At 32.7% G+C, this 26,838-nt stretch overlaps 2 protein-coding genes across 3 annotated transcripts in view; one reads left to right on the forward strand and one right to left on the reverse strand.

Moving 5' to 3' along the window:
* Positions 1-4,114, forward strand: part of LOC107447831 (chitin synthase chs-2) — a 46,672-nt gene extending 42,558 nt beyond the window's left edge. The window contains exon 20 of the mRNA XM_043041906.2: positions 3,661-4,114. Coding sequence (XP_042897840.1) covers positions 3,661-4,010 — 350 coding nt within the window. The 3' untranslated portion in view covers positions 4,011-4,114. The remainder of the gene's footprint in view (positions 1-3,660) is intronic.
* A 479-nt stretch (positions 4,115-4,593) lies between these two features.
* On the reverse strand, positions 4,594-17,835 carry LOC107447832 (transmembrane protein 272-like). 2 transcript variants are annotated; one of them, XM_016062864.3, is made up of 7 exons: positions 17,766-17,835; positions 15,965-16,105; positions 14,256-14,381; positions 11,473-11,589; positions 10,575-10,643; positions 9,400-9,561; positions 4,594-5,535 (listed from the first exon to the last, which is right to left on the reverse strand). In XM_016062864.3, exons 3-7 carry the CDS (start codon positions 14,377-14,379, stop codon positions 5,297-5,299), a joined length of 711 nt encoding a protein of 236 aa, XP_015918350.1. In that variant the 5' UTR covers positions 14,380-14,381; positions 15,965-16,105; positions 17,766-17,835; the 3' UTR covers positions 4,594-5,296. The 2 variants fall into 2 exon arrangements, with proteins under 2 accessions (XP_015918350.1, XP_071038991.1); XM_071182890.1 differs by having other exon boundaries at positions 14,256-14,414.
* Positions 17,836-26,838: the final 9,003 nt, after the last annotated feature.

Genomic DNA, 26,838 nt, shown 5'->3' on the forward strand with positions numbered 1-26,838 from the left:
TCTATTAAAAATTACTTGCAAAACATTTACAGGTAATATCATGCCTACAAAAATTTTATAAGTAAGTTTTAATAAAATATTTAGTATAGTATTTAACTAGTATTTAACAAGCAAATATTCATATTGAGATATAAATAAATCTAAGTAGACAAAAATAATACACATAAATAAATAAACAAACATAGACTTGTAAGGTTTAACTACTTTACTATACCTAGACACCACTATTGTCATAATAGATACAGCTAAGCGGGTGAATACAGACTTTAAACGGCATTTTGTATAAATACGAAAATACGGTATACGGAAATAAGCTTTCAATAGAAAATTTTATTTCAAAGAATTGAAAAGTAGTTTTCACTAATTACTTTCAGTGAATTCAAATTTTATCATGTAAAGTAACATAGTCAAATGACAACAGACAACTGTCAGAAAAGAATTGTTAAGTTCTTTTTAATTAAATTAGAATGTATGATAAAATACTATTTCAGCAAAATATAACATTTTGTGCAAGCAAAAACGCCATAAAACAGTTGATTTGATCTTAATTTTTTACAGATCTCTATGATCGCAAAAAAAAAAAAAAAATTCTTAAGATTAAGTTTCCTTATCAAAATTGCTTAAGACAAAAAACTAACGCATACGATCTTTATCAAATACATAATAGATTTAACTGATATTTAATCCTTTTTTGCATTCAATAAAAATATTAAATCAATGTTACTTACATACTTTCAGGCTGAAACAAAGTTAATTTCCTTTTGAAATGTAACTTTATCCAGTACAGAAAAAGTTTCTCAGTAAAGTTCAATTGGGGAAAAAAATGTTCTCAGGTCAAGAATATTTTTAAGTCTGATTTTCCTATATCATTGTTTATAACCGTTCTCCAAGAAAGCGCTAACATGCTTTTTTGAATCGAATTTTTCTTTCGTTCATTTTTATTTATTTTGTCGGTTAGAACTTAACTACTTTTTTAGTGCTTGAACAAAAAGTTTTGAATTTCAATTTTATAAAAAATATACTAAATTTAGACTATAAAGTGAGACATTGAAAAAATAAGACATATTTTTATTGACACCAACACAATAGTTTACAAATAAGTAGTTTAATCAAACAACGAAGTTTGAATTTATCGTTTTCTTTTAGCGTTTTATCGCTTTCTTTTGACTAAGCACAACAAATGAAAACAGAATCGTCTGCTTTATTTCGAAAACCAAATTTTATTAACTTTTATTTAAATGAGGAAATGTTATTTTTTTCATTTAATGTGAAGGAATTTTCTTCCAGTTTATAATAATCGAAAGAATATCGTTTTAGAAAAAATAAAAATATCAATCAAAGAAGTCTATAAAAATGCTAAGTTTCTAAGAACCAGTAAAAATCCTTAGTATCAAGCATGTAATGATATAGGAATCGGGAAGCAAATTTTTTCTGTAATGTTAAATTTTACAAAAGTATTGGATGCCAACTACGATTTTTTTGGTTCCTTGGCAACCTAGCACCCGAAATTAGACTCCTACATATCAATATTATTTGCTTTCTATTGCTAAAATATCTCATTGTCTATTTTGTCTTGTTAAATTTACCACAAAAGGAAACTACATAATTTATGGTCATTATTGATTTATACACTTTCATCACTGCTTTTAAACCAAATTACGCTCAAATTCTAGACCAACAAAATGGAACAATCTATTTACACACACTGGCCAATGAATTAGAAACCTGTGAGAATTTCTAGTAAATGCTCTCTTGTGTCTAAATACCCAAGTCAAAATTCTTGATGATCAAATCAAAAACAATTTGATGGTTTATGTTGGTTTCAGTGCTATTCACAATGGTCCAAAATCATTTGATGGTTACCATCTACCAACATTTTCCATTATGCATTCATGGTTATTGATATGCCCACAAACTTCCATCATTCGATGATGGAAAATGATACTTTAATACCATGATGGTTAACCTTCAAGAGAAAATCGATTCTCATGGTTCAACAATCCAGGATGGTACCATCTATACATTTCCATGATGATTTAATGGAAATTCATGTTGGTTCTCAAGAATATACCATCAAAACAATTTAGATTTTTTTAATGTTAGACCGTCATAAATCAGTCCGAATTCCTACATTAGAATGATGGTTGTTCATAATCGTTCAAACATTTGATTTCTAAGAACCCATGATGGAAATTTGTGATAGTCCATAATGGTACAACAATGTCTTTTCATTTGTTAATAATTATTCTTGTTGATGGCTCAGCAGAAATATACCATCAAAACAAAGTTGGTCCATCATTCCTATATATATATCAGTCCGAATTCCTACATTGAGGTGATGGTGGCCCATGATTATTCCAACGTGAGATTTCTAGGAAACAATGATGGAAATTTTTGATGGTTTAACATGAACAAACAAGTTGTTATTCTTATATTGGACCATCATAAATCAGTTCGAATTCCTACACAGGGGTGATGATTAGTTATGTTGCTTACCATCGAAAAGTATAGTGGTTCATGATGGAATTATTGACGGTTACCATCAAGATTATGTTGGTCCATTAATGGAAAGTCATCAAAAATTTTGACTTGGGTATACAAAATCTATTTATGACTTGAGTGAAAACCTCATCAGAATGCCAGTATTAATACAGGTTGCACTTCAAGATAAATATCAGTATATTGGGAAACATGACCAATCTTTCAGTTGAAAGTTCCTATATATTTGTCTAATATACTGGACGTTGGTTCTGAGCAGATAAAGTGAGGAAACTGCAAAATGGTTGTTGAAATTTAATGAATCACTACTGAGGAAGGTAGGACTAATAACACTGAAACCTCTTTGATTACCAGAGGAAATATCGAAGACTTGAAAGGCGATTACACACCTTCTAGATTTATCTAGCAACGAAACTGGTTACTGGTTTCAGTAATTTTCATCCCTTCTTTTTCGCTGCGATTTGCCAGATTTCTTTTCAAGTTTAAATCCACAAGACTCAGCGTCTGTTACATTTGACAATATATAGTATAGTTTTGCTGCTTAGAAAATAATATTTTATATTTTTTCTGTTTGTATGGCTGCACAAGGCGATTGTCTATGTAGAATAATGATTTGTTTTACACACGCTGGACGGTGCTTTTAACTGCAAATAAATAAACAAAATTAAGAAAGGTAAGAAACTTGATTCAAGTAAATTTTTGGACGGTTTTATAATAAATATCATACAATTTGAGTTAAATTGGTTTTGTTTCCTGACTAAAATGTGAAGAAACTAAAAAATATCCTACAACATGCAAAAAATGGTAAAAATTAATTTTTTAAGTAAATTAAAAAAAAATTTAAAAATGATTAAGTTTAATAAGTGAATTTTTTTTAATTAAATGCTTCATTATATTTATGAGCCTACTTTCTGCAAAGCTACATATTTCTAAATGAAAATCATATTTTCCGACATTTCTTTAAGCTAAGAACTCAGTAGGTCAAATATTAATTTGTGAACTCTACTATATGTAGAATTTGTCCCCATTTTCGAGAAACATTCTAAAAATATACAATACGGGTGGTTTTTATGAACACCCAGTATACTTTTCTGGCTAACGAGTTAATAATATTTAGGCTTCTTTTGACTATTGTAACATGTTTTGAATATTTTCTTACAGACAAGAAATTTGCTAATGCTATAAGAAGAAAGAGTAAATATCCAGATGCGGTTGATGCAATGAGAAGGAGATCTGAACAACGTATGTTAGGAGTTACTACACCCCAGTCCCTCACAAGACCCCCTACACCACTCATTAACGGCAATGTAGTGGACTTCCAGTGGTCAAACCAAGGAAGTTTTAGATCCCAAAGACGATCCAGGATTATCGAACATATGATAGATGCGTCCGATTCTGAAAGTGTAAATAGTTTTCAAATGTCGAATCCACCGCCAACTTCATCGAGTCCGACGCCAAGCAGTCGTTCAAACAGAGCATCATCGTCCAGAAGAACCCAAGAGAATTCTTAAATTATTTGTAAATGTTTTTGCGCATCTGCTTTCATGTCTGTGATCATATATTTTAATTTATAAAAATCACTACACATAAAATTTGCAACTTTCAGCATCATCAATTTAGTTTCAAGAAAAATTTGTCAATTCTTTTACTTTGTTCTACTCTTTACAATTCTGTACATAATTCTACAATCGTTGCCGCATTTTTCTAAACATATAGTACAGAAAACTCGCATCATGTATAATGCAAACTTTATAAAACTAGGAATTATTGGAAGACTTGTGTATCTTGTAAATGTATCATTTATAAACAGAAAACAAATGAGATTTTTAGAAATTATACTTGTAGCAAAATATTAAATATAAAAGAGGCACTTCTTAATATTTTAAAGGTCCACTAAGAATGCACAAGGTACAGAATAGTGTGCGGCATCATTTACTGCAACACGATATACACCGAAGAGCCATTACATTATGACCACCCTCCATCTATAACAATGGGCTCGCTCAGGTTTTCATGGTTTCTCGACCAGGAACAATGTTTTCATGGGGCACATTAGGGCCCACAATCCCTGACGTCTGTAAGCTACTTGAACATAGTTGCAGACCAGATTCACCCATTCATGGCAACAGTTTTTGTCTGCGGGGGATGGTGTTTACCAACAGCATAATGCACCATGTCATAAGGGTCGAAAGGAACATTCCAGTGACTTTCAAGTCATGTCTTAGCCCCCAAAATCACCTGACCTTAATTCAATAGAGCATTTGTGATCCTACTTGGAAAACCAAATTCGTGCTGCCACGCTACCCACTCGCAATGGGAGGGAATTACAGGACCATTTGGTGAGCGCTTGGTACCAGATACCTCAGACTACCTATCAGCACCTTGTGGGATCAATGTCACGGCGGTTGCTAGCAGTTTTGAGGGCTAAAGGTGGTCCTAATGTAATGGCTCTTCGGTGTATAAGTCATTCAAATAGAGTTTAACGTAATTGATTTCATTCCAGTTGTCCGGCCATTGTAAGAGGACGATTGAAGGTCAAATAATGGTACACCCTTTTGTACGGAGTCCATCGTTTAAAATAGGGGTTACCAAAAACTAAAACCGAAGGAAAATAAAAGAAACGAACCAATTTTGCGATTCTTCAGCACAATGACATCCCTCACCAAAATGAACTCGCCAAAGGACAATCGTCTTCTTACCTGGACCAAACAACACTTGGCGCTCTGAGTTGCTTACAAACACAATAAAAATGTGAAATTAAAAAAGAAACAGTGTTTATTTCGTTCTTTTATAGAGCTCAAGAAATAACCCGCACGTTCATACGTCTTCCGAACATTCCACCGAGAGCTAGAAAAATGGAGCAAATAATTGCGCATATGATCAATACAACGAGGATAACTATAATCACACCAACAATCAATAATATGACAGACACCAACCAAAACGCGAACAAGTAGACTGTCTTGTCACAAAAAGTCTCACTGCAGTGATCAACACTGTCCCATCTTGCGTGAACAGTGTATATCCAATAGCAACCTAAATCAGAAAAATAAAATGCAAGAAGTTGAATGAAAAATAAAGCAATAAACTATATAGTGAAAGTAACCGGACAACCAGTAGTATGAACTCAAAAAAGATGGTCCCCCTTTTGCACTCAGGACAACCTGGACTCACATGAAAGACACCACTAGTTTCTGAAAGCTGGCCATACCCAGATAGCATTGATTTTAATGTCGACAACAACTTTTATCACAAAGTCCAACAAGGTTTATTAATGATTAGCAAATAAAGCTTACGTTAAATTTAACTAGTGTAGCTTACTTGCTGTAAGGTTCGCACTATAAACTCGCTTGAACAATCCTTTTACATCGAAATTAAATCTGCCTTTACAAAATAAGGTTAGAAAATCCTCTGGTATAGAGGCTGCATCGTCGTTCGCAAGTCAAAAGTTGACAGCTTTCTCAAACCTAGGAGGATTTCACCTTCTCAAGTTTTATTTTAGGTTTTATGACCATCACTGAAACAAGATTTATTTGAGCAGGCTTTACTTACTTTTTATATACTATTTATATATTTTTTACATACTTTCTTAAACACTTTAAAAGTGAATCATTATGATTTCAACACAAATGAAATATTACATTTGAGAGCCTAGACAAAGCTAGAATGAAAAAAGACAAAAACAAAATTTACAGTAAAAGCTAAAAAAATGATGTTTTTTGCTAAGTTTTGCATGCATTTGTTTAATAGTTAAAGAAACAAGCTCGGTATAATAAAATTTCTACTAAATTTGAAAAATGATTAATTAACCAATCTTTTTACACCAAACAAATGAAGATACGATGTTTGCCGTAAAAGGTTGCCTGCGATCTGGGTACGAATTTACTTCCAGGCGTTCATTATTAGAACTGAAGTGGGTGCATGACAGTGAGATGGACGATTTGGCTAGCTACATATCTTACGTTCTAATTCATTATAAAGGCGCTCTATGGGGTTAGATAAGGGCCCTGAGAAGGCCAGTTTTTAAGCACAAATTTCGCCAAACCCTGACTGCGCAAGTCTTGATGTGTAAATTGAGAAATACTCCTGCTGGGAGGTAGGTACTTTATTTACGTCTCATTGTAGCTGCACAATGGGCTACTGGCGTCTATGTTTCCAGTCACGTGCTAAATTTACGGAACCCAGCCATACCACCATAACATTATGAAGCCACCATACTATTATGACAACACCACCATAACATTATGAAGGTGTGTGTCCAGATGCGTTTGTGTGTAGTCGAAATTCAAACCCAAGGAAGGGCTGGCAAAAGAATTACAATGAGTTTTTAAATTTTCCAATATTATGTTTTTTTAAGTTCGTGAAATGTACAGTGTGCATAGAGATCGAATTTTAAAGAAACTGTACTTTTAAAATTCAATTACTCAGGAAATATTTGACCGATTTCGCTCAAAACTTGTATTTTGCCATATAAAATTACATCCCTTAAAATGATGTAAAAAATTTATACCTTGCAATTCGAAATTTTTTCGACTATGATTTAATAAAATAATAAAAAGTAATAAATATTTACTGAAAGTTATATTTTACATGGAATAGGAAGAGGAATTAAAATAAATTACAATGATAAGCTAAATAATAAGATAGATTACAATGGTAAGATAGAAAAGAGTTAAACAGTGAACTAAAACAAATAAATAAAAATAAAAATACATAAATAAATAAATAAAATAAAGCAAGATATCTCACTAAATTACTTTTGTTCTAGTGATAGAATTGCAAAACACTTAAGTGCGAATCTTAATGGTCCAAAGTCAAAGATTCGATTTGTTTTAAAATTTCGCGAAATATAGCGAAATTAGCATATTGTAAAGAAAACATAAAGAGGTCTAAATTTGTACTCTAAACTAAATTATGGTTGCAATATTTTTCAAACCACAGCCATCTCCCATAATTTGATGGTCAAGAAACCAAGAGGAGATACGTTTTTATGTCTGATCCTATATTTTAAAAATTCATACCTTAACACTAATTAATAACATATTTAGTGCCAATCCTTTGAACCATTAAGATTGATCACACAATCTATATACCTAAGTTTAATTTTTTTTTCAAGTACAGTTGATTACACTGTGGTACAATTTTTTAGATTTAATTAGATTTTTTAACAGATCTTACAATACTTTCGTATCGTTGGCTTCAAATCTGCGATCAGTTTCTCCCTTCAAACTACAACTTCTAACAGCATTTTTAGTTTCTTTTTTGTCGATATGTAACAGTTTGAAATCCACAAATATAACAAAAGGTCGCATAAATGTTGCGACAAACGTCTGGGGGAGTTAGGTGCGCACCACCAGGATTAAAACTACTTTAGAACTCATACCCAGAAATATCATCACATGCCACTAGAGGCGCTTCCTCTTTATAAACTGTTTCTCTTCGCGTGTTTCTGAACAGACCACAACATAAAAATAACTTTAGCCATGCACGATAACAACTTATGCATTCCTGATGATGTGCCCTAACTCCCCTAGAAGTTTGTCATAACATTCATGCGATCCTCTGTTATGTGTAACATTTTTAAACTTATACATAAAATAGACTAAAAATTTAGTTTTTCAAAAAATCTGTAGCTTTAAAAGCAAAAATAATTTCGAACTTGCAACAAAAAACATGGTCCCTAGCGTTACTTTTTAAATTCTGCAATCGTTTATTTCGTTTCGCTTTCGTTTTTAGTTTCGGTTTATTAGCAAAATGTCCTTACATAAAATTATAATAATTATAAATGTATTATAAATTTTATGAAGAATATACTCTTTTTTAAATTAAAAAAAAATATCGACTTTTAAGAAATGATGGTGAATGAAAAGCCAAGGTTAGTGAGCGGTACCTCCGCAGTGGACAGATCGTTAAGACACGGTTCGCAGCAGATCACCGAAGTCAAGCATAACTGTTTGCGGTCAGGGTGCGGGTGGATGACCACTTGGATTCGTCCACGTAGGAACCGAGGGTGTGCGGTATTGGTCCTCATTATGCTTTTCTACAGTGAAGTGCTCGACTTTGCGTGGTATGTCTTCGGATCATCCTCAGGGATGCTTTCCAGACCGTCGCCAATAGCCCATTGTGCAGCTCTAGTGCGACGTAAATGAACTACAACAACAACCAAGCATTTAAAAAGGAAGAAAAATTCTTTGCATTATATATATATATATANNTGTTTATATATATATATATATATATATATATATAAAACTTACTTTTTTAAAGAAGATTTTCAACCGAACCCTGAGCAATCCCTGTTTTTTCACCTCCTTCCTCGAGTACGGTCCACATAGTTATGAACTCGGTGTTACTTAGCTTTGACCAGAAGAAAAAATATTTTTTCAACATAAAAAAAATAACCGTTTTTAACCAATATTGGTGATTGAAATGGGTTGCAGGTGGCGTAGTACAGAACTTTCGATCTTTGGCAGCACTTCGCATGTTTTTACCATTAGCGAGTGGAGAGTCATAGGAGAAGGAAGTACGTTAGTTCCTGTCTTGATTTTCAAATAGATTAAAATCTTTTAAGTTAGGAAACTATATGGAACTGAAAACTACATTGAACATAGCTCCAAAAGGAAGTGTCGTAGAAATTTTTAAAAAAAATATTTGTGACAATTAAATACGAAAAATATTAAGAAAGGGTAAAATATCATAATACATTCCTATACAACTGGGGAGAGGGAAGTGGGAAGGGTCATGCCGCGGAACCGGTCCATTCCCCAGATGGCGCATAAGAGCGTTTCGATCGCGAATAGTTTATACCTAAATAAGATTATATAACAAAATAACTGAAGTGAAAAAGTTATCTTTCATCGAATAGTTATGAAAATATTAAATGAACTTTGAGAAACTTACCAGTAATGAACCATATCGTTTGAAAAACATCGACGATGTAGTAACAGACTATCATTTTTGGCCAAAAGCTCAGGCACTTTTGAATAATACCACACACCCCAAAAACAATTAGGAAGATAGGAATATATCGTTGAGCCGGACAATCATGTATAAATACGATCCCTATAATAATGAATACAAGGTGATCATGATTGGGAAAATCAATGAAAAAAAAAAAGATATACAAAATATATAGTTTGTTGCTTTTTGGTTAGGCAGCTTGGCTTCTTTTTCAAGTTCATCAACAAATGACTCTACTAAGAAAAACTGTGGGGGAAAAAATGTTCTTCAAAACAGCTATTGTTTGCGGCAGCAAGATGGTATAGTGTGAGGGCAAAGTTAACAGACACACGTGAACATATTTCATTTGGATTGTTCAGATATGATGCAGAAGTACAGTTAGATAGCTCTTAGAGTCTGCTGTGCCATCTATTAGAAAGCTTTGTAACTAATTTTAACATTTGGTGAAAATAATTTCTGGTTTCCAAAGCAAAACGTCATCTTTTTCAGGCTTTCTTAATTTGATTTTTCAAATAATCGAACACTTTTGGAACTCCCTGTATATGAAACCACATTAAACGAAGCACCACTATAAGTAGGTCAAGTTTACCCCATTTTAATATCCACAGTTTTCTGGGAACACCCCACCTCTATATTTATCGGCCCGTATCAACAATTACATTTTTCATTTAAAATTCCATCATTACTATCATATTTTCGTCAACCCTTTTTTTACATACTTCAAGGACCCCTTGGGGTTCGCAAAACAGCGGTAAAGGAAAAAGGGTTTATAGTCTGATTTGATTGGCATATTGTTTTTAGATTAATGGTTTATGGTATATTGGTTTTTATATCGATTATGTATCTATATCGATTCTAATTTCATAATAATAGTAATAATTAAGAAAGAGTTTAGTAAATAATTAAGCTATTAATTTCCTTTTTACAAAGATTTTTTTCTGCAAATCAAAATTTATATTCAAGGATAAATATAAAAATGCAAGGCTACGTTATTATTTTTAAGAAAAATTACAATATTTAAAACAAGTCATAGTCAACAGTTTTTTAAATAACAATTAAACATTAAAAATAGTGCCGGTTAAACTTTAAAGGTCAAAACACTGGAATTTTCTTACCTATAGTTATCATTATTAATTGCAATATGAAAAGAAAACAGCTACCCAAAACGTCTAAAGAAACCATTCCTAAAGTGAAAAGAAGTGAATAAATAAATGAATAAAATAAAACGTAAACTGTCATTTTTATGAAAAGAATATTAATAAAGGAAAAATGAAACATATCTGATTAAACAGTGGCGAAAAGTTTTGCACCTTAAGATACTGACAATTTCTAAGCATTATTTAAATATCTAATTAATACCAACCGAAGCTGAATTAAATCAATAACTTATCTGTTACGTATCTTAATGCTGTCATAAAGATATTGTTACTTCCGTTTCGTTAGTAATGCCTTCTGTAAGCAATTATTGAAGCTGTCTGCTACGCTTTGTCGAATTTCTAAGCATTATTTCAATTACTAACTAATATAAACCAAAGCTGAATTAAATCAATAACTTATCTGTTACGTATCTTAATGCTGTCATAAAGATATTGTTACTTCCGTTTTGTTAGTAATGCCCTCTGTAAGCAATGATTGAAGCTGTCTGCTACGCTTTGTCGAATTTCTAAGCATTATTTCAATTACTAACTAATATAAACCAAAGCTGATTTAAATCAATAACTTAGTTGTTACATATAAGGCTATCTCAATGCTGTCAAAAAAGTACAGTTACTCCCGTTTACTTATGCCCTCTATAAACAATGATTGAAACTAGAGTGCCTTACTCTAGGCACTCTAATTGAAACCACCTGTTACGCTTTATCTTTTTTTGTTAGATCTGGGCAAACCGATTTAGGAAACTAGTGGGCTCCATTTTTTTAGTCACGATTAATCAAAATTACCACGGATCATTATTGAATAGACATGTTTACTAAAAAAAAAATAAAAAACAACATTAAATAAAGCGTTACGTACCATCTAGGAGAGAAACATTTAACCTTGTGAAAGGCACATTGAATATACCTGGCCCGGCAACGAGCACATCGGCGCCACCTTCGCCACGGATATTCACATTGGTTCTTTCGGCTGCTCCTAAAAATTCACAAATAAATAAGCTAATTCACATCAACGTAAACCTGTTTTGATGCTTGCTTAAAAGTGCGCGAATTAACAAAGGTCTACTTGTTAATTATCACATTTAAAAACATTCCCAAAACCATTAATGGTATAAAATTATTCAAAAAAAATAAACTTTTACTCTTTTTAACGAGAGGGTAAGGAAAAAATTTAGAAAGATTTTGAACCATGTACTAAATAAAGTTTCTGGTCTTTACCGAGCAAGAGTATCTTAAAGCCGGGATAGCCTGGTTGGAAGGCGTTTGACTCACTTTCGTGAGAGTAGATCAAATCCAGCAGGTCGAGGACTCCCCGTGTAGTAAATAGTGACTGGCGCACGTTAAATCTGCGGGGTCACAAAGCCCTCCATATTTCCATAACAAATTATACCTCTGGGAGATCTGGATTGTAGATTGGTCGTTCTCTGATCTAGATTAAAATTAAGATCTGTATGAATGGGTCCGCCCTGTAAACGGGTGCGGCAGAAGTCGAATTCTTTGCCATAGATGGCGCCACTGGAAAACAAGAACAATCGCATCCCCAGTGCCTTATGCCCTACGTCAACAAACTTTTTTTTAGCATGTTTACTGAACTGTAAGTGGGTTCTCATAGAAGCAAAATTCATCAAAGTGTCTAAAAATCTTAAACAAATAATACAAATATTTATTACTGATAAGCTAACTTTTTAAAAAAAGATTTTTTTAATATTTAGCATAGACTTTTCAATAGATTTTCTAGGCAACTTTTTAGGCAATTCATAAGATATTTCTTAAAAAAAATCTAAAATGTTGAAAGTCATACCGACTGAAAATAATTAATATCATGACATAAATAAAGTGTAAAGTTTACCATGTTTTGAGTGTTATTTTCGGTCTTTTATGTTTTGAGCTGAAGTTAACCTACTGAATGGTAAAAAGTATAAACTATATTCTAAACAGTGCAGGAACAGTATAGGAGGGATATAACAGTATAGGATAACATGTTTTGTAAGCTTCAACATAAAAATAAATTTAAAAAAAGAGAAGTCTTAATGCGAATTTTAACCAACTCTACTTGCGCTTTGCTTCATAAGGTTAACCATCCATAGAAATTGAATTTCAGTAATAAGTTTTCAAATTAAGTCACTTTCTAACGAAACGTTTTCAAATTAAGTTATTTTTTAACAAACATACTCGAAACATACTTAAGTTTTATAAAAATATTTAAGCTGTTAAGGAGCACTCTATAAGCAGACAAAAAATTTACGTTTAAACATTGATCAAGGAAACGTTCCCAACCGAAATTTAGAATTGAATTAAATGTTTACAGCATTTGTTAAAGACTATAGCTATTCATAGGGAAAAACGAATAATAATTGAATCGGAAAAATTGTTGCGAGACATGCATTTCCGTCAGGGAGTGGTCCTATCCCATATTAAATCTTTTACAAGTGCCGTTTTGCTGCATCGCTATTGGACAATCATGCTCTGACGCCCATTAACATTGACTCATAATCTTGAGTTCATTCGTTACGTAATGAATGAAATACTTTAATGAATTTTCATATAAAACTCTACTTGATTTCGTTCTCTATTTCATAAGTTATCCACTACTCGTTCCTTAACTGAACATGAGTGTAGTAAGATAAAACGTAAGAAGAGGAATAGAGTGAAGCGAAGTATAAATAAAAGAATAGAGTAAGTAAGATTGCGCTTAAGAGAAAGACAACGTATAAGTAAAGGAATAGAGTAAGTAAGATTGCGCATATGAAGGGAGAGACAACGCATAAGTAAAGGTTGTTGTTGTTCATTTACGTCGCACTAGAGCAGCAGAATGGGCTATTGGCGACGGTCTGGGAAACATCCCTCAGGATGATCCGAAGACGTGCCATCACAATTTTGATCCTCTGCGGAGGGGATAGCACCCCCGCTTCGGTAGCCCGACGACCTGTAAGCAAAGTCGAGCACTCTACGGTAGCACAGTTTAACGAGGACCAATACCGCACACCCTCGGTCCCTACGCAGACTGATCCAAGTGAACACCCACCCGCACACTGACCGCAGCCAGTGATGCTTAACTTCGGTGATCTGCTGGGAACCGTGTCTTGACGATCAGTCCACTGCGGAACATAAGTAAGTAAGATAACGCTTATGAAGAAAAAGACAAGTATAAGCAGAGGAATAGAGTAAGTAAGATTGCGCATATGATGAGAAAGACAATTTATAAGTAAAGGAATGGAGCAAGCAAGATGTAGTAAGAGTAATGTGATCATAGTAGTAGGAATAGAGTAGTGAGATCAGGATCTCCCTCTGCTAAAGCGTCCTCTTAACTTATTACTACGGATTCCTGCAGGTATAGTCTGTCTATGTAAAGAACTCCTCGCGTCATTCGTTTGGAGCAGTAGCGGTGATCATAGTTATGAGGTTTAATTATTTCAAGTAGGGTTGTTGGGTCCATATTTAAGATAGGTTTTGTCTCGAGTCAGTGAGAGAAGGGGAACCAGGGGAGAAAGAAACTCCCTCTTATAAATGCCCTATAATGTTTCAGCAGACGGTCTTAGACTTCGTAACGAGGGGAGTTCTTTTTATAGACAAACTATAATCTTCATTGATGAATACAGACGTAAAGGTTTAAATAAATTTTTAAAAAATAAATAAAAATACTGTTAGGTGATTCCAAGAGTTTAGCTGTAGGTGGCAGTTCTTTTATCTCCATAGGTGCATTATGAGATCCCCTGCTATCTTCTTCTTCTTTTCTAGAATCTTTCGCAGGAGGGTTAATTATCATTGCTGTTTTTATTTGAAAAATTGAATTTAATAAACCTAACGTAAAAATAAACATAACATAACATAAAAACAAACATAAAATAAGAATAAATACAAAAAGTACACTAAACATAAAGAGCGAAAAAAAATTAAATAAATAGTGTGTACATAGATATAAATAATATAACCAATGAAAAAAAAATAATGTGTAAAATGAATAAAAGTAATTTTAAAAATGAATAAATATAAATTAAAAACAAAATAGATTGAAAAAATATGTCNGCATTGGATTGCGAAGCAATCCGAAATGAACTGCGAAAGCAGTTCCGGGGGTTGGCGAGCGCCAGCGAGCAGGGGGCGAAGCCTCCTAGTATAAATTGAAAACAAAATAGATTGAAAAAATATGTCTCAACGCTCGGTAATGCACTTTATAAAATAGAATTATTAGACCACTATTTATATGTAAGACAATGTGTTCTCAAATTCGGAGCTTTAAATTTTTCCACGGACGAATAGTTACAATTTCTTATTAATGAAGAAATAATACTGCAACCTATTATTAATAATTATTGAAATAGATTATTATAAATGTGATTATTAAGAGCCACGCGTTATGGAATAATAATAAAAAATATTGCACTTACTCTACATTGATTTATCTATCGTGGGCGAAAATTGAAGTAATACGTTTATAATATGTATGTTTTAAGACTTACATTTCATATGTTCTATTTATTTGCATGAATATATATAAAATAATGTATGAAATATACGCATAAATAACTAAATTACACGAGCAAATATAATTAGAAAACTTTTATTACTGCTTGAATAAAGATGCCTTTTTTTTCTTGAATTCACAAAAAAGAAGAAAATGAAGTCATTTTAAAGCGAAATACAACTACGAATTTGTCAAAAATTGCATGCTTTTTCAAAATAATAAATAAATTGGTAGGCGTAATAAACAAAAACATAAACATTTTGGAAATACACTTGAAATATTTGATGACGTAATTTGTGTTGCACGTATTATTTTTCGCTTCATGAAAATGTTTTTAACAAAATGGCGAGACACTAAACAGAACATGCATCCAGAGTTTAACTACAAAGCACATTACAAGAGAAAAATAAATAACATTTGTTACCGAGCTAGGTTATGGTTAACGAGTATCCCAAATATGATCGAAAATTTGGAACGGAATGAGAGAGGTGAGTGAAGAACGGAAGGTAATAGAAATGTACGGCTTACTGAGTTCTGCTCAGGAAACCATATCATTTATTCCGAATAAATTTCACACTTAGTAACGCAGTTCATCAACAGATATGAAGCTGCTAATTGAGAAAAACCCTAAAACAGTGTTTTTAAAGTAATCACCATTTGCAACAACAGCATAGAGCAGACAATATTTAGAATGATATTTCGCGCAAATACTTCAGTTAGAATGGTTTGATAAGCAGCAAAAAAAAAATATATGTTTTTCGTCAATCATTCTATCTGTTGACGGAAGCTTTAACTAATTTTGGCACTTGATGATAATGAATACTTGATGTTCTAAACAAATCTATTTGATGTATCAGGATTTTAAAAATGGAATACAAAAACATACTTATATTTCAAAGTTAACTTGCATACAGCTTACATGAGCCTTTTTCTTCCTTGTTCCTGACCTCGGTTTTTGAAGTGGAGATGTAAAGATATAGAGCTTTATCTGGAGGTGATAATTTTTCCAAACTTTCGAGGGATAAACCTTAAATATGCTAATTAATTAGTGCAAATGATATTTTAAGTTGTATGAAACAGTCATTATTTTTTCATTTCACAGTTTATTATTTTTTTCATGAACAATTCAAAGTGAAATCGTATATTTGGTCACTCCAAAACAAACCAAGGCACCGAAGATGTAAGTGACAAATAGTGACCTTAATGAAAGAATTGAAAGCCAAGAGCATTTTCACTTAATATTCTAAACGAATTAAAAGTTACGAGAATTTTTATATGATGTTCAAAATGAGTTAAAACTTACACGCTTTTTTATTTAGCATTCGAAACGAATTAAAAGTTGCGTGCATTTTTAAGAATTAATAAAATGTTCAAGAATTAATAAGATTCGAAATGAATTAAAAGCTGCATGCCTTCTTACTTAATATGCGAAACGAATTAAAAGTCATGAGAGCTTTTAAGTAACATTCGAAATGAATTAAAAATTACACACCTTTTTACTTAGTATTCGAAACGAATTAAAAGTCACGTAAATTTTCAAACAATATTCGAAATGAAATCAAATTTACATGCATTTTTTCTTAGTATTCCAAACGAATTAAAAGTAGCGTGCATTTTTAAATAATATTCGAAATGAATTAAAACTTACCTGTATTTCTACTTAGTATTTGAAACAATTAAAAGTTACGAGCATTTTTACATAATATTTTAAACGAATTTAGGATGTATTTTATAAGTTGTTTGTATTTCCAATTTTAGTATAAGAACAATACATACTAAACTCTTATTTACAAGTATTCATTTATTTAAATTCTTGATCCCAGCATACAGAAAATTTTAAAAAAGTTTTCTTTTCTTTTTTTTACAGGACAATTTTGAGCAAATTTAAATTTTTTATTTTAAATAAAAATTTACAAACTCTTATTTGTACTCAAAACTTAGTAGGAAAAAAATAGAGCCAAAATTTGCTATGCTTTCAAGTGAAAAATTAGTATTTGAAAATAACTACTCTCAAAACATAAAGTTTTTATGCAATTAATTTTTCCAAACTATTTTAACTAATTATTAATTAGATCGAACTCTCCATTCATGCAGAACATTTTCATGACCAATGTAATAAAAAGATTGAAAGGCAAAACAAATTCATAAAATTTGACTCCAGTTGAGCAAGAAAAAATAAAAAATAGTAAAAGGCTGGAGATTGAGAAATATTGACCTCACTTTGTATCATTGTATCCTTTCATCCTCCTTAAATTGCAGTTTTCTTATAATTTATTTTTTAAATTTAATTCCAAAAATAAAATTTTCTTCTAAAGCCCCAAAGAACACAAAAAATGTCTCAGACAGTATGCTTTTTTTCAGCTTTTGAGTAATAGTGAAAGTTTATGAATTGATATCAAATAATAATAGCACTAAAAGTTTTTTTTTAATGTGTACCTGCACACAAGTCTTTATGATCTAATGTAAGTTTCATTCGTTTGGAAAAAGTTATAGGCTTGGCGACAAATGTAGTTTTTTTATGTACAAATATATAAATTTTTAATTGCTAATAAAATACTTTTTTTTTTAAATTTGAGTAAACATAATAAAGAATTTCCAGCTTCATAAAACTATGTATCTAAAAATCGCATTAACAAAATATATGAATATGGTGATGGATAATTGAAAAAAATTTAGCTATCTTTTACCTGCTCTTTTAAAAACTTTGATTCTGAGGAAACAGTCAATGAAAACAAGTTATTGTTTTTAAAACACATCGAACATGTTTAAAAGACAAAACGAAAACATAACTCTACTTCAATAAAATTTATGCTAATGATAGCCCGAAAGAATTGTATCTTATTTGTTTATTAAGAGCTTGAAACTTTAGTTTGCTTTTTCACACAAATAAACAGAATTATATATTGAGACACAAAATGGTACATAGAATTTTTTTTTAACTGTAATGCTGGAGTATGTAAAAAGTCATTGCTTGTCTTTTTCAAGACTTTCTGATCGCACGGACACAGCGCCCTGCTGCGGCATTAGTCTTAGTTATTAGTTAGATGATAATTTTATCCTTTTCTTTTATGATTTTCATTTAAGAAATTGTCTTTAACCGCTAGGCGCTTTGTTTTATTGTAATTGGGTACTTGCAACTCGAAAAGAAGTGAAGTGATATTACATAGCTATGAGATTTAATTGGAATATCTGTAAGCGACGTCACGCGTGTGTGTCGAACCTGATTGGCTTCTGAATTGACAAATGCCTGGATTTACAGACGATTACGTCAATTGCAGGCGTCCAATTCACAATTTAAAAATTCCATGATGTGATTACTGTATTGATTGAAATCGAACATATTTTAAATTAAATGAAATAAACGAATCAATATTTTCAAAACTACCGAACTCCACCTTTCAAGATTTGCTATTCCATTCGCTGAAATCAATAAATAAGCGTATAACCACGAAATTCAATTCTATAAAAATTTGGTATTGCAAAATTGTTAATTGTGTTCCTTTTTTCAATAAATGACTGTATTCCCAAAAAGTTTGAAATATTGAATCATACGGGGGAGACTATATGCCTGAATCCTATATATAATTAGGGAACCCTTGCGAAGTTTAAACTCTCGAATTTTGCAACTTTCACTCGAGTTTTTAATTAAAATAAAAAATGTTGGATCTAAAATCCAAATCTTTCGGTTCTACAAATTTATTTTAAAATCCACATTTGTATTCGTAAAAAATGTGATATTCAGAACACTTAAAAATCAGGAACATCACGACAAAATACACTCTATAACAAGAAAATCGACGCACCAAGAAGCAATTATCCGATTGCCAGATTACAGTGGTGCATGGCTCGATCATGCTGGAATGATCCCGACTGGGGACGTATAGTCTTTAGCGACGAATCTCGCTTCCAACTGTGTCCTGACGATCATCGAGGACGTGTTTGGAGACGCACAGGACAGAGGGGGGATCCTGCCTTCACTATTGCACGCCACACCGGCCCTCAACAAGGCATTATGGTCTGGGGTGCCATTTCCTTTGACAGCCGGACCCCTTTGGTCGTCATTAGAGGTACACTTACTGCACAGCGGTACGTCGACGACATCCTAAGACCTGTTTTGCTACCGTTCCTTTTGCAGCGCCCTGGGCTGGTTTTTCAGCAGGACAATGCCAGACCACATACGGCACGTGTTGCTATGAACTGTCTGCAAGCTTGTCAAACTCTTCCTTGGCCTGCCAGATCACCAGATCTCTCTCCCATCGAGCATGTCTGGGATATGATGGGAAGGCGATTGCATCTGGCACGGAATGTTGACCTCGTTCGACAATTGGATCGAATTCGGAAGGAAATACCGCAAGAGACCATCCGGGAGCTTTATCGGTCCATGCCACGCCGTGTGGCAGCTTGTATCCAGGCTAGAGACGGGTCAACACCTTATTGAACTTGTTACTGTAACTCCACAATAAATTATTCAATTGTTCTGAAATTTTAATCATTTACTATTCTCTACATTGTCTTCCTATCCACCAATTTTCGTTTCAATCAAACAACTCCTTCTTGGTGCGTCGATTTTTTTGTTGTAGAGTGTGTTTTTCAGCAGGACAACTACGAACCCTACAGAGACACTAAAAAATAAATTATAGGGTGTCTATAACTCAACAGGAACTAACTGCTTCTTTTTGTTATTACTAGAGGGCTCTGCTGAAAGTAAAGCAACAGGTCACACACTGATGAAGCAAACTGTAAGAAAGAGGCATACAGGTAGCGAATTCTTGCGTTAGGATGCGCAGAGGTGATGTGTGCATACTATTGCAGAAGTATGGGAATGAACGGCCAGTTAGAGGTGTAAAGAAGCTTTGAAAAAAGCTTTGTGATGACGTCCCCGAGCATCACCCTAAAGTATTTTTCGCTCATGCTTTGAGGTATTGAAATTGATGTTGTCCACTTCTCTTTATTTGTTAACCCTTTGTTGACCGGCACGTCAACCGCTATTATTTCAGATACACAATGAGCAAAGCTCTTAGACTAAACACAATGCAGTAAACTATTGCAATATTCTATATCGCCCTGGGTTTCATAACTTGAAGTAGATAATGCAAGAGCAATAACGAGTTAACTCGTCGTCAGTCAACAACATTTGGGCATCAAAGGACGAGTTAACTCGTTACCGGCCAACAATGTATTAAAATATTAGTTTGAAGTACATTCTTCAAATATCGAGTTAACTCGTCATCAGTCTACAACGTTTGGGCTGACAAGCTAACTCTCTACCGGTCAACAATGCGTTAAAATATTAGTTTCAAGTACATTCTTCAAAAGTATCATCGATGTTTCCCTAAAAAAGTGATGAATGCGGAGCATAAAAGGAAAAAATCGGGGCAATCGAATAACTTTTGATTCAATGATTAGATTTTCACATGTTACTAAGCCATCTTAATACTTAGTAAGTAGGACGTAAATATGCCAATTAACAGAATAAACATACTTTTTTCTACGAATTCGTGATTGCCCAAGCTCAAAATAGGCGGAAAGTCAGCCGCGATAGTTGTCAGAGAAAGCGACGGAATTATGAATTTCTAAATGTTAATTATGCTTTTTACATATTTTGCGACATCTCTCAAATTATTTAAGCGAATCAAATATTTTTGCACATAATTACAAAACTGGTTTGAACAAAGAGGATCCCAAAGAAAAATAATTTTCATAATTGTCTATTATTTTAAGAATTATTGAATTTTTATTGAATTGTAAGGAGCACAAATTTTAGCATTAATTTAAACTAAACTTTGATTGACAAAAACCAAAATTTGAACAAAACTGTTTTTTCTTCAAAAATGAGAACTTAAATATACTACTTCTTTTTTTTTAAATTTTATTACACAGAAACTATTCGACCGATTTCGATCAAATACTGGATTTCGTGTTTTGAAATTATAAAATATGTAATGATCAACCCACTTTCTTATCGAAGAATATCAGCTTGTTTGGGAAGTAACAGCTGCTTGCATTACTAACCATGCGTTTTCATGCTTTTGATCACGAAATTGTTAAATCTTAAACCCCTGACCCAAAACGGGCTATTGCGGAAATATTTTAACTAACTAACTAACTCCTTGGCATTACAGTCCATGTTGGACCATGGCCTCAATAACAATTTTCCTCCTAAGTCGCCTGTCTCTAGCTCTTTGCTTCTAGTTTCGGACTTTTAGAGTCTTAAGATCTTTTTCCACCTCGTCTAACCATCTCTTAGTCGGCCTTCCTCTTTTCCTTTGGCCCTGCCCCTTGAATATCTTCTTAGTGTCTCTATTTTCCTCCATTCTCTCAAGGTGTCTTAGTCATTGAATTCTCTTTGCTTTTACATAATTTATTATATCTTTTCCTTTAAATAGTCTTGTAATTTCAAAATTGTATCGCCTTCTCCACAGATCACCCTCTTTGACAGGTCCAAAAATAGTTCTAAGAATTTTTCTTTCCAAGTTTGTCAGCATTTTTTCTTGTTTCTGGGTTGGAGTCCATGTCTCTGATCCATCCATAGATAATGGTTGGTCTGATTATAGTTTTATAAACCTGAAGCTTTGTTTTCCTCGTTATTACTTTTGATGTTAGCAATCTCTTAGCTGCGAAATAACTGCGATTTCCAGCATTTAGTCTTTGCTTATTCTCTGGCATAATAACACTGTTTTCAGTGACAACTGAACCCAAGTACTTAAATTCTCTAACTATTTTAAATTTTGTCATTTCATTAATTTGTAGTTCTGCGTCCATATCCATTATCATGTAATTTGGCCTTATCACTATTTATTTCTAAACCAAAAAGGCTAGCTCCTTTGGTTAAGTCCTAAAAAAGATCAACAAGTGCATTTTTACTTCTTACTATCAATATTACATCATCGGCAAAAGCAAGGACTTGTTTCGTTCCATTAAAAATAGTACCTCCTCTATTTGATACTGTGTTACGCATAACTTTTTCAACGCATACATTAAACAACAACGTCGATAGAATGTCACCCTGACTCAATCCAGTCACAATATCAAATTCCCTGGACAATTTGTTTTGTACCTTTACTTTCGCTTTAGTAGATTAAGTTGTCATTTTAATCAACCTGATTAATTTATGAGGGTTGTTAAACTCGTGCAAGGTCTGTAGCATCAATTCTCTATTTATTGAATCATACGCTTGCTTGAAATCAGCATAGAGCTGATAGACGTTAACATTCATTTCCTTGAATTTGCGGAAATATTTTACTTAGTTTATAATGATGTTAAAATTTATATACTTTACAACTCTAACAGAAAATGTTCAATTATCATTATTTAATTTCGACTATCAGAATGAAAAATAAGCATTAAAATTCACTTATGCAAAGAATTAGTTTCGAAAAGACTAATTTTTATATTTTTGCTTAAATAGTTCTTGAGATATAACAAAATACGCAAAAAATAAAATTATCATTAAGAAACTGCAGCTTACAACTGCCATTCTAAGAAAACTGCCGAACTCATATTTTCTAATCATACCATAATAAACATAATTTTGTGTGAAATAATTTTTTCATTCGCTAAAATAGTTTTAAAAATATGTCATAATACAAAAAAGAAAAAACTGACATAAAAAGGCTTCAACACTCCAGAAAATTAGGGTAAACCATTTATGGTTTACCCTAATATTTGAATTACCCTTCGAACAATGATATATCATTTTAGTACATGAAAATCCGATCATTTGATCAAATGTTATTCAGAATGTTAAACGCTGTACATTTCCTGGAAGTTTTTTTTAATTATCTACGAGGTTTGATAAATGAAGTAACGACCAACACACCTAGAAAACATTATTTAATGAAAGTACAAATAAAATTACATAACATTCCTTCCTAATAAAGTCTTGTACCTTTTGTTAGATGTCGGGAAGTCGGTTGGCAAGGTATTATTTGTTGATGCCTGCGGCGGAACGTCTACCTGCTTGGATCACAGACGGCATCGGGAAATCGTATTCCTCGAAGGTGTTCCCTTCAGCTTAGAAGAATATGGAAGGTATTATTACAACGCGTCTCGAAACGCCATCACTAACGATCATTTGCAGCTCATGCAACAAGACAATGAGCATCGTCATGCGTGTACCACAGTTCCATAATCTGCGTACTCCGAATATCCTAGTTCAAATGATGCTGTAGAAATTGACAATAGTAATCGATTATGCAACATTAGTTTTAGGCAAGGTATGCCGCAAGAAGTAACTCACAACTTCTTGAGGGCATAGTTTGTGTAGGAATGACACCCTTGTAGCCGCCTGCCACAATCAGCATAGCCTTTACACCCGACTGGATTCCTAACAAAACTTTCTGATCATGAACCTGGTTCATATACTTTATATTGACACTTTTATACAGGCTGAACAAGTCAGTGCAGTACCAGTGTCATTTCTGCACGTCAGTGAGTTGATGAACCCATTTGAAAGCAATTTTTCAAATGTTAAGACATTCCTTCAGAATGTGCCATACCATTTGATGACTGATCCCAACTTCAATTGATAGTTCATGAACAGTTCTCGATGGTCAATGAAAAGAATACTATTCACGATGTCAACATGAAGTTGAGAAAGGAATGTTCTGCCAATCGGTGTTAATTCGCAGTCTGAGACCTGCCAGCCCAAGGCTCATCTTATAGAATAAGCCAGCCAGCTCAGTCCATTCAGAATGTGCCATACCATTGGATGACCGAGCCCAACTTCAATTGATAGTTCATGTTGTTTTTGCTGTAGTTCATTTACGTCGCACTAGAGTTGAACAATGGGCTATTAGCGACGGTCTGGGAGGTTGAACCGAAAACATGCCATCAAAATTTTGATCCTCTGCAGAGGGGATGGCACCCCCGCTTCGGTAGCCCGGCGACCTGCACGCGAAGTTGACACTTTACAGTAGAACAGTTTAACGAGGACCAATACCGCACACCCTCGGTCCCTACAGACTGAACAAAGTGGTCACCCACCCGCACACTGACCGCAGCCAGTGATGCTTGACTTCGGTGATCTGTTGGGAACCGTGTCTTAACGATCAGTCCACTGCGGGACCGATAGTTCATGAACAGTTCCTTGACGGTCAATGAAAAGAATTCACGATGTCAACATGTAGCTCAGAAAGGAATGTTTTGTCAGTCCAAAGCTCTTTGACCCATCTTATGGAACAATACTTTCTCAGCTTCACATAATCCTTTATAGCACTGCAATGCATCTTTGCGACAGGCAACTACGATTTTAATAATAAACGACCTTTGATAACTTTTTGTATAGATGATTTAGAGCAGTATAAACGTCACTGCCCGCAACTATCCCTTCAACTGAATGGATGATTTTACATACTGAGCATATCGATAATAGCGCCACTCTAATGTCCGGATATCATATTTCTAGGCTACATTGACACCGTTGTATCGACAACTCTCGTATTTTAAAGGATCGTTTGTTTTTTTATCGATTAAAATAGCAATTAATGAAAAAATGTGATGGCATGTCTTCGGATCATCTTTATGGATGTTTTCCAGTTGTATGGTCCTTTATGGATGTTGCCAATAGCCCATTGCGCAGCTCTAGCGCGATGCAAACAAAGTATCCACCTAACAATTAATATTTTGTATAAAATTCAAAACTTAATATAACTTTCTGTTTTATTCAAAAATAGACTTAGAGTGGAAAAACACTAAGTGGTACCAAATTTGAAAGCGAATTTTAACTTCTAATCGAAAATAGCAACTTTCTTTAAAAGTTTACAGAATGACAAATCAAAAACACACCCTATTTAATAATTTATTAATTCTGAAACACTAAAAAGAAGGAATAAAAAATAAATAAATAGGGGAAATGGAAAGTTGGTTGAATGTAAACAAAAGCTTCTTATAACCAAAAGAAATGTACAAAAAAAAACTTCCGGTGTATCCCACTACTTATGTTACGTTTACGATGTGTGAACACGCTTGATATTCTAGGAAGTTTTAATATTGTGATTTGTGCTTAAATTTATGCACAATTTTACCATTCATAAGAGTTTTCTGTAATAAAATTCTAAAAGATCTTAAATAAGTTTAAGAAAATTAATATTACAACTTAAATAAATCGTAAGGTTTGCCTGTTTTGAGTATATCCCTTTTTAGCTATAACCCTTATGGCTAAAAAGGGATGTCAAAAATAAATTTTTTTTGGCTCGTAATCGTTGGCTTTCAAAAATAATTTTTTTTTTATCAGTTTATTTAGATTCTATATTAGAGTTCATAGCATTAGCACTAGAAAGTAGTTATCAAGGCATTTTTCTCAAAATCTATCATAAAGCACTAAGTGTTTTTTTCTTTCTTCAATTGCACGGTAGAATAGTTGTAAAAGAATGCTGCTAACTATGCTTTCCAAATAATACAAAATAATTTTTTTAGGAAATTTGTATTTTGTATTATAATGATATGCACTAAAAATAATTTACTTCACTGAACGTAAAGTACATTCAGTATAGCCCACATATTTTCACTTATGTATAGTGTGCAAAATAAAAAATGGAACACCCTGAATAACTTTTGATCTAATGATCTGAATAACTTTTGATCTTCATGTCTCCAATGTTTGAGGGGGTGATCTCAAATATGCCAATTAGTGCAGACGTTATTTTAAGTAATGAAATCAGACATAAAAATATACTTTCTCTGAATAGGCATACATTTTTTTATTTGACAGATTCGGATTTCTGACCCCCAAAATATGAGGGGTAGCCTCAATTTGGAAAATATGGTCCCAATAGTTTGGTCAGGAGAGCGGTTCAAAGCTTGGACCCCTTTATGTTAACTTTTGAGTATTTTGTTATATCTCCAGAACTTTTAAAGCGAATTTAAAATTTTTTGCACACAATAATAAAATTTGTTTATTCAAAGATAATTCCATGCAAAAAAATAGATTTTTAGTAAATACTTATTATTTTTTATTATTTAATTTAATAATGGTCGAAAAAATTTTGAATTTTAAGGTATACAAATGTTTGTATAATTTTAAAGAATATAATTTTACAAGGCAAAATACAAAATTTGAGCTGAATCGGGCGAATAATTTATGAGCAATCGAATTTTAAGTATCTGTCTTTTTTGAAATTCAATTTTTCAGGAACCGGCCGATTTCGCTCATATTTCCTATTATGCCATTTAAAATTGTAAACTTTAAAATGATGTGAAAAGTTGTATACCTTACAATTCAAAATTTTTTCGACCACTATTAAATAAAATAGTAAGAATTTACTAAAAGTTATTTTTTTATGGAATTATCTCTGAATAAACGAATTTTATAATTATGTGAATAATTTTTTCAATTATCTTAAAAGGTTCTCGAGATATAACGAAATACGCAAAAAGTAAAATTAACATTAAAAAGTTAAGAACATTAACATTAAAAGTTAACATTAAGTAAAATTAACCCCTATATTCTGGGGATCAGAAATCTGAATCCATTGAATAAAAGGCACGTTTTTGTACCTGATTTCGTAACTTAAAATATCGTCTGAACTTATTAGCATATTTGAGGTCACCCTCTCCAGACATTGAGTCCTAGAACGTGAAGATCCGATCATTAGATCAAAAGTTATTCATGGTGGTCCGTTTTTCATTTTGCGCACTGTACATTACTGAATATATAGTTGATTTAAAAATTTTTTTACTTGTTTTGTTTTACAAAAAGTATACTTGTGAAAGCAATTGTATAGGCAAAAATAAATAAAAAAATTAGACTAAAAACACAAA

This window comes from Parasteatoda tepidariorum, chromosome 7 (assembly GCF_043381705.1).
Source record: "Parasteatoda tepidariorum isolate YZ-2023 chromosome 7, CAS_Ptep_4.0, whole genome shotgun sequence".
NCBI lineage: Eukaryota > Metazoa > Arthropoda > Arachnida > Araneae > Theridiidae > Parasteatoda > Parasteatoda tepidariorum.

Coding starts and splice junctions, on each gene's coding strand:
- LOC107447832 (XM_016062864.3), bottom strand. CDS start 14,379: ATGATAATTAACCCTCCTGCGAAAGATTCTAGAAAAGAAGAAGAAGAT. Junction 11,590..14,255: donor ACTCTTGGAATCACCTAACA/GTATTTTTATTT, acceptor GTGAATTTTTAG/GAGCAGCCGAAAGAACCAAT. Junction 5,536..9,399: donor AACGATATGGTTCATTACTG/GTAAGTTTCTCA, acceptor TTTCTGATTTAG/GTTGCTATTGGATATACACT.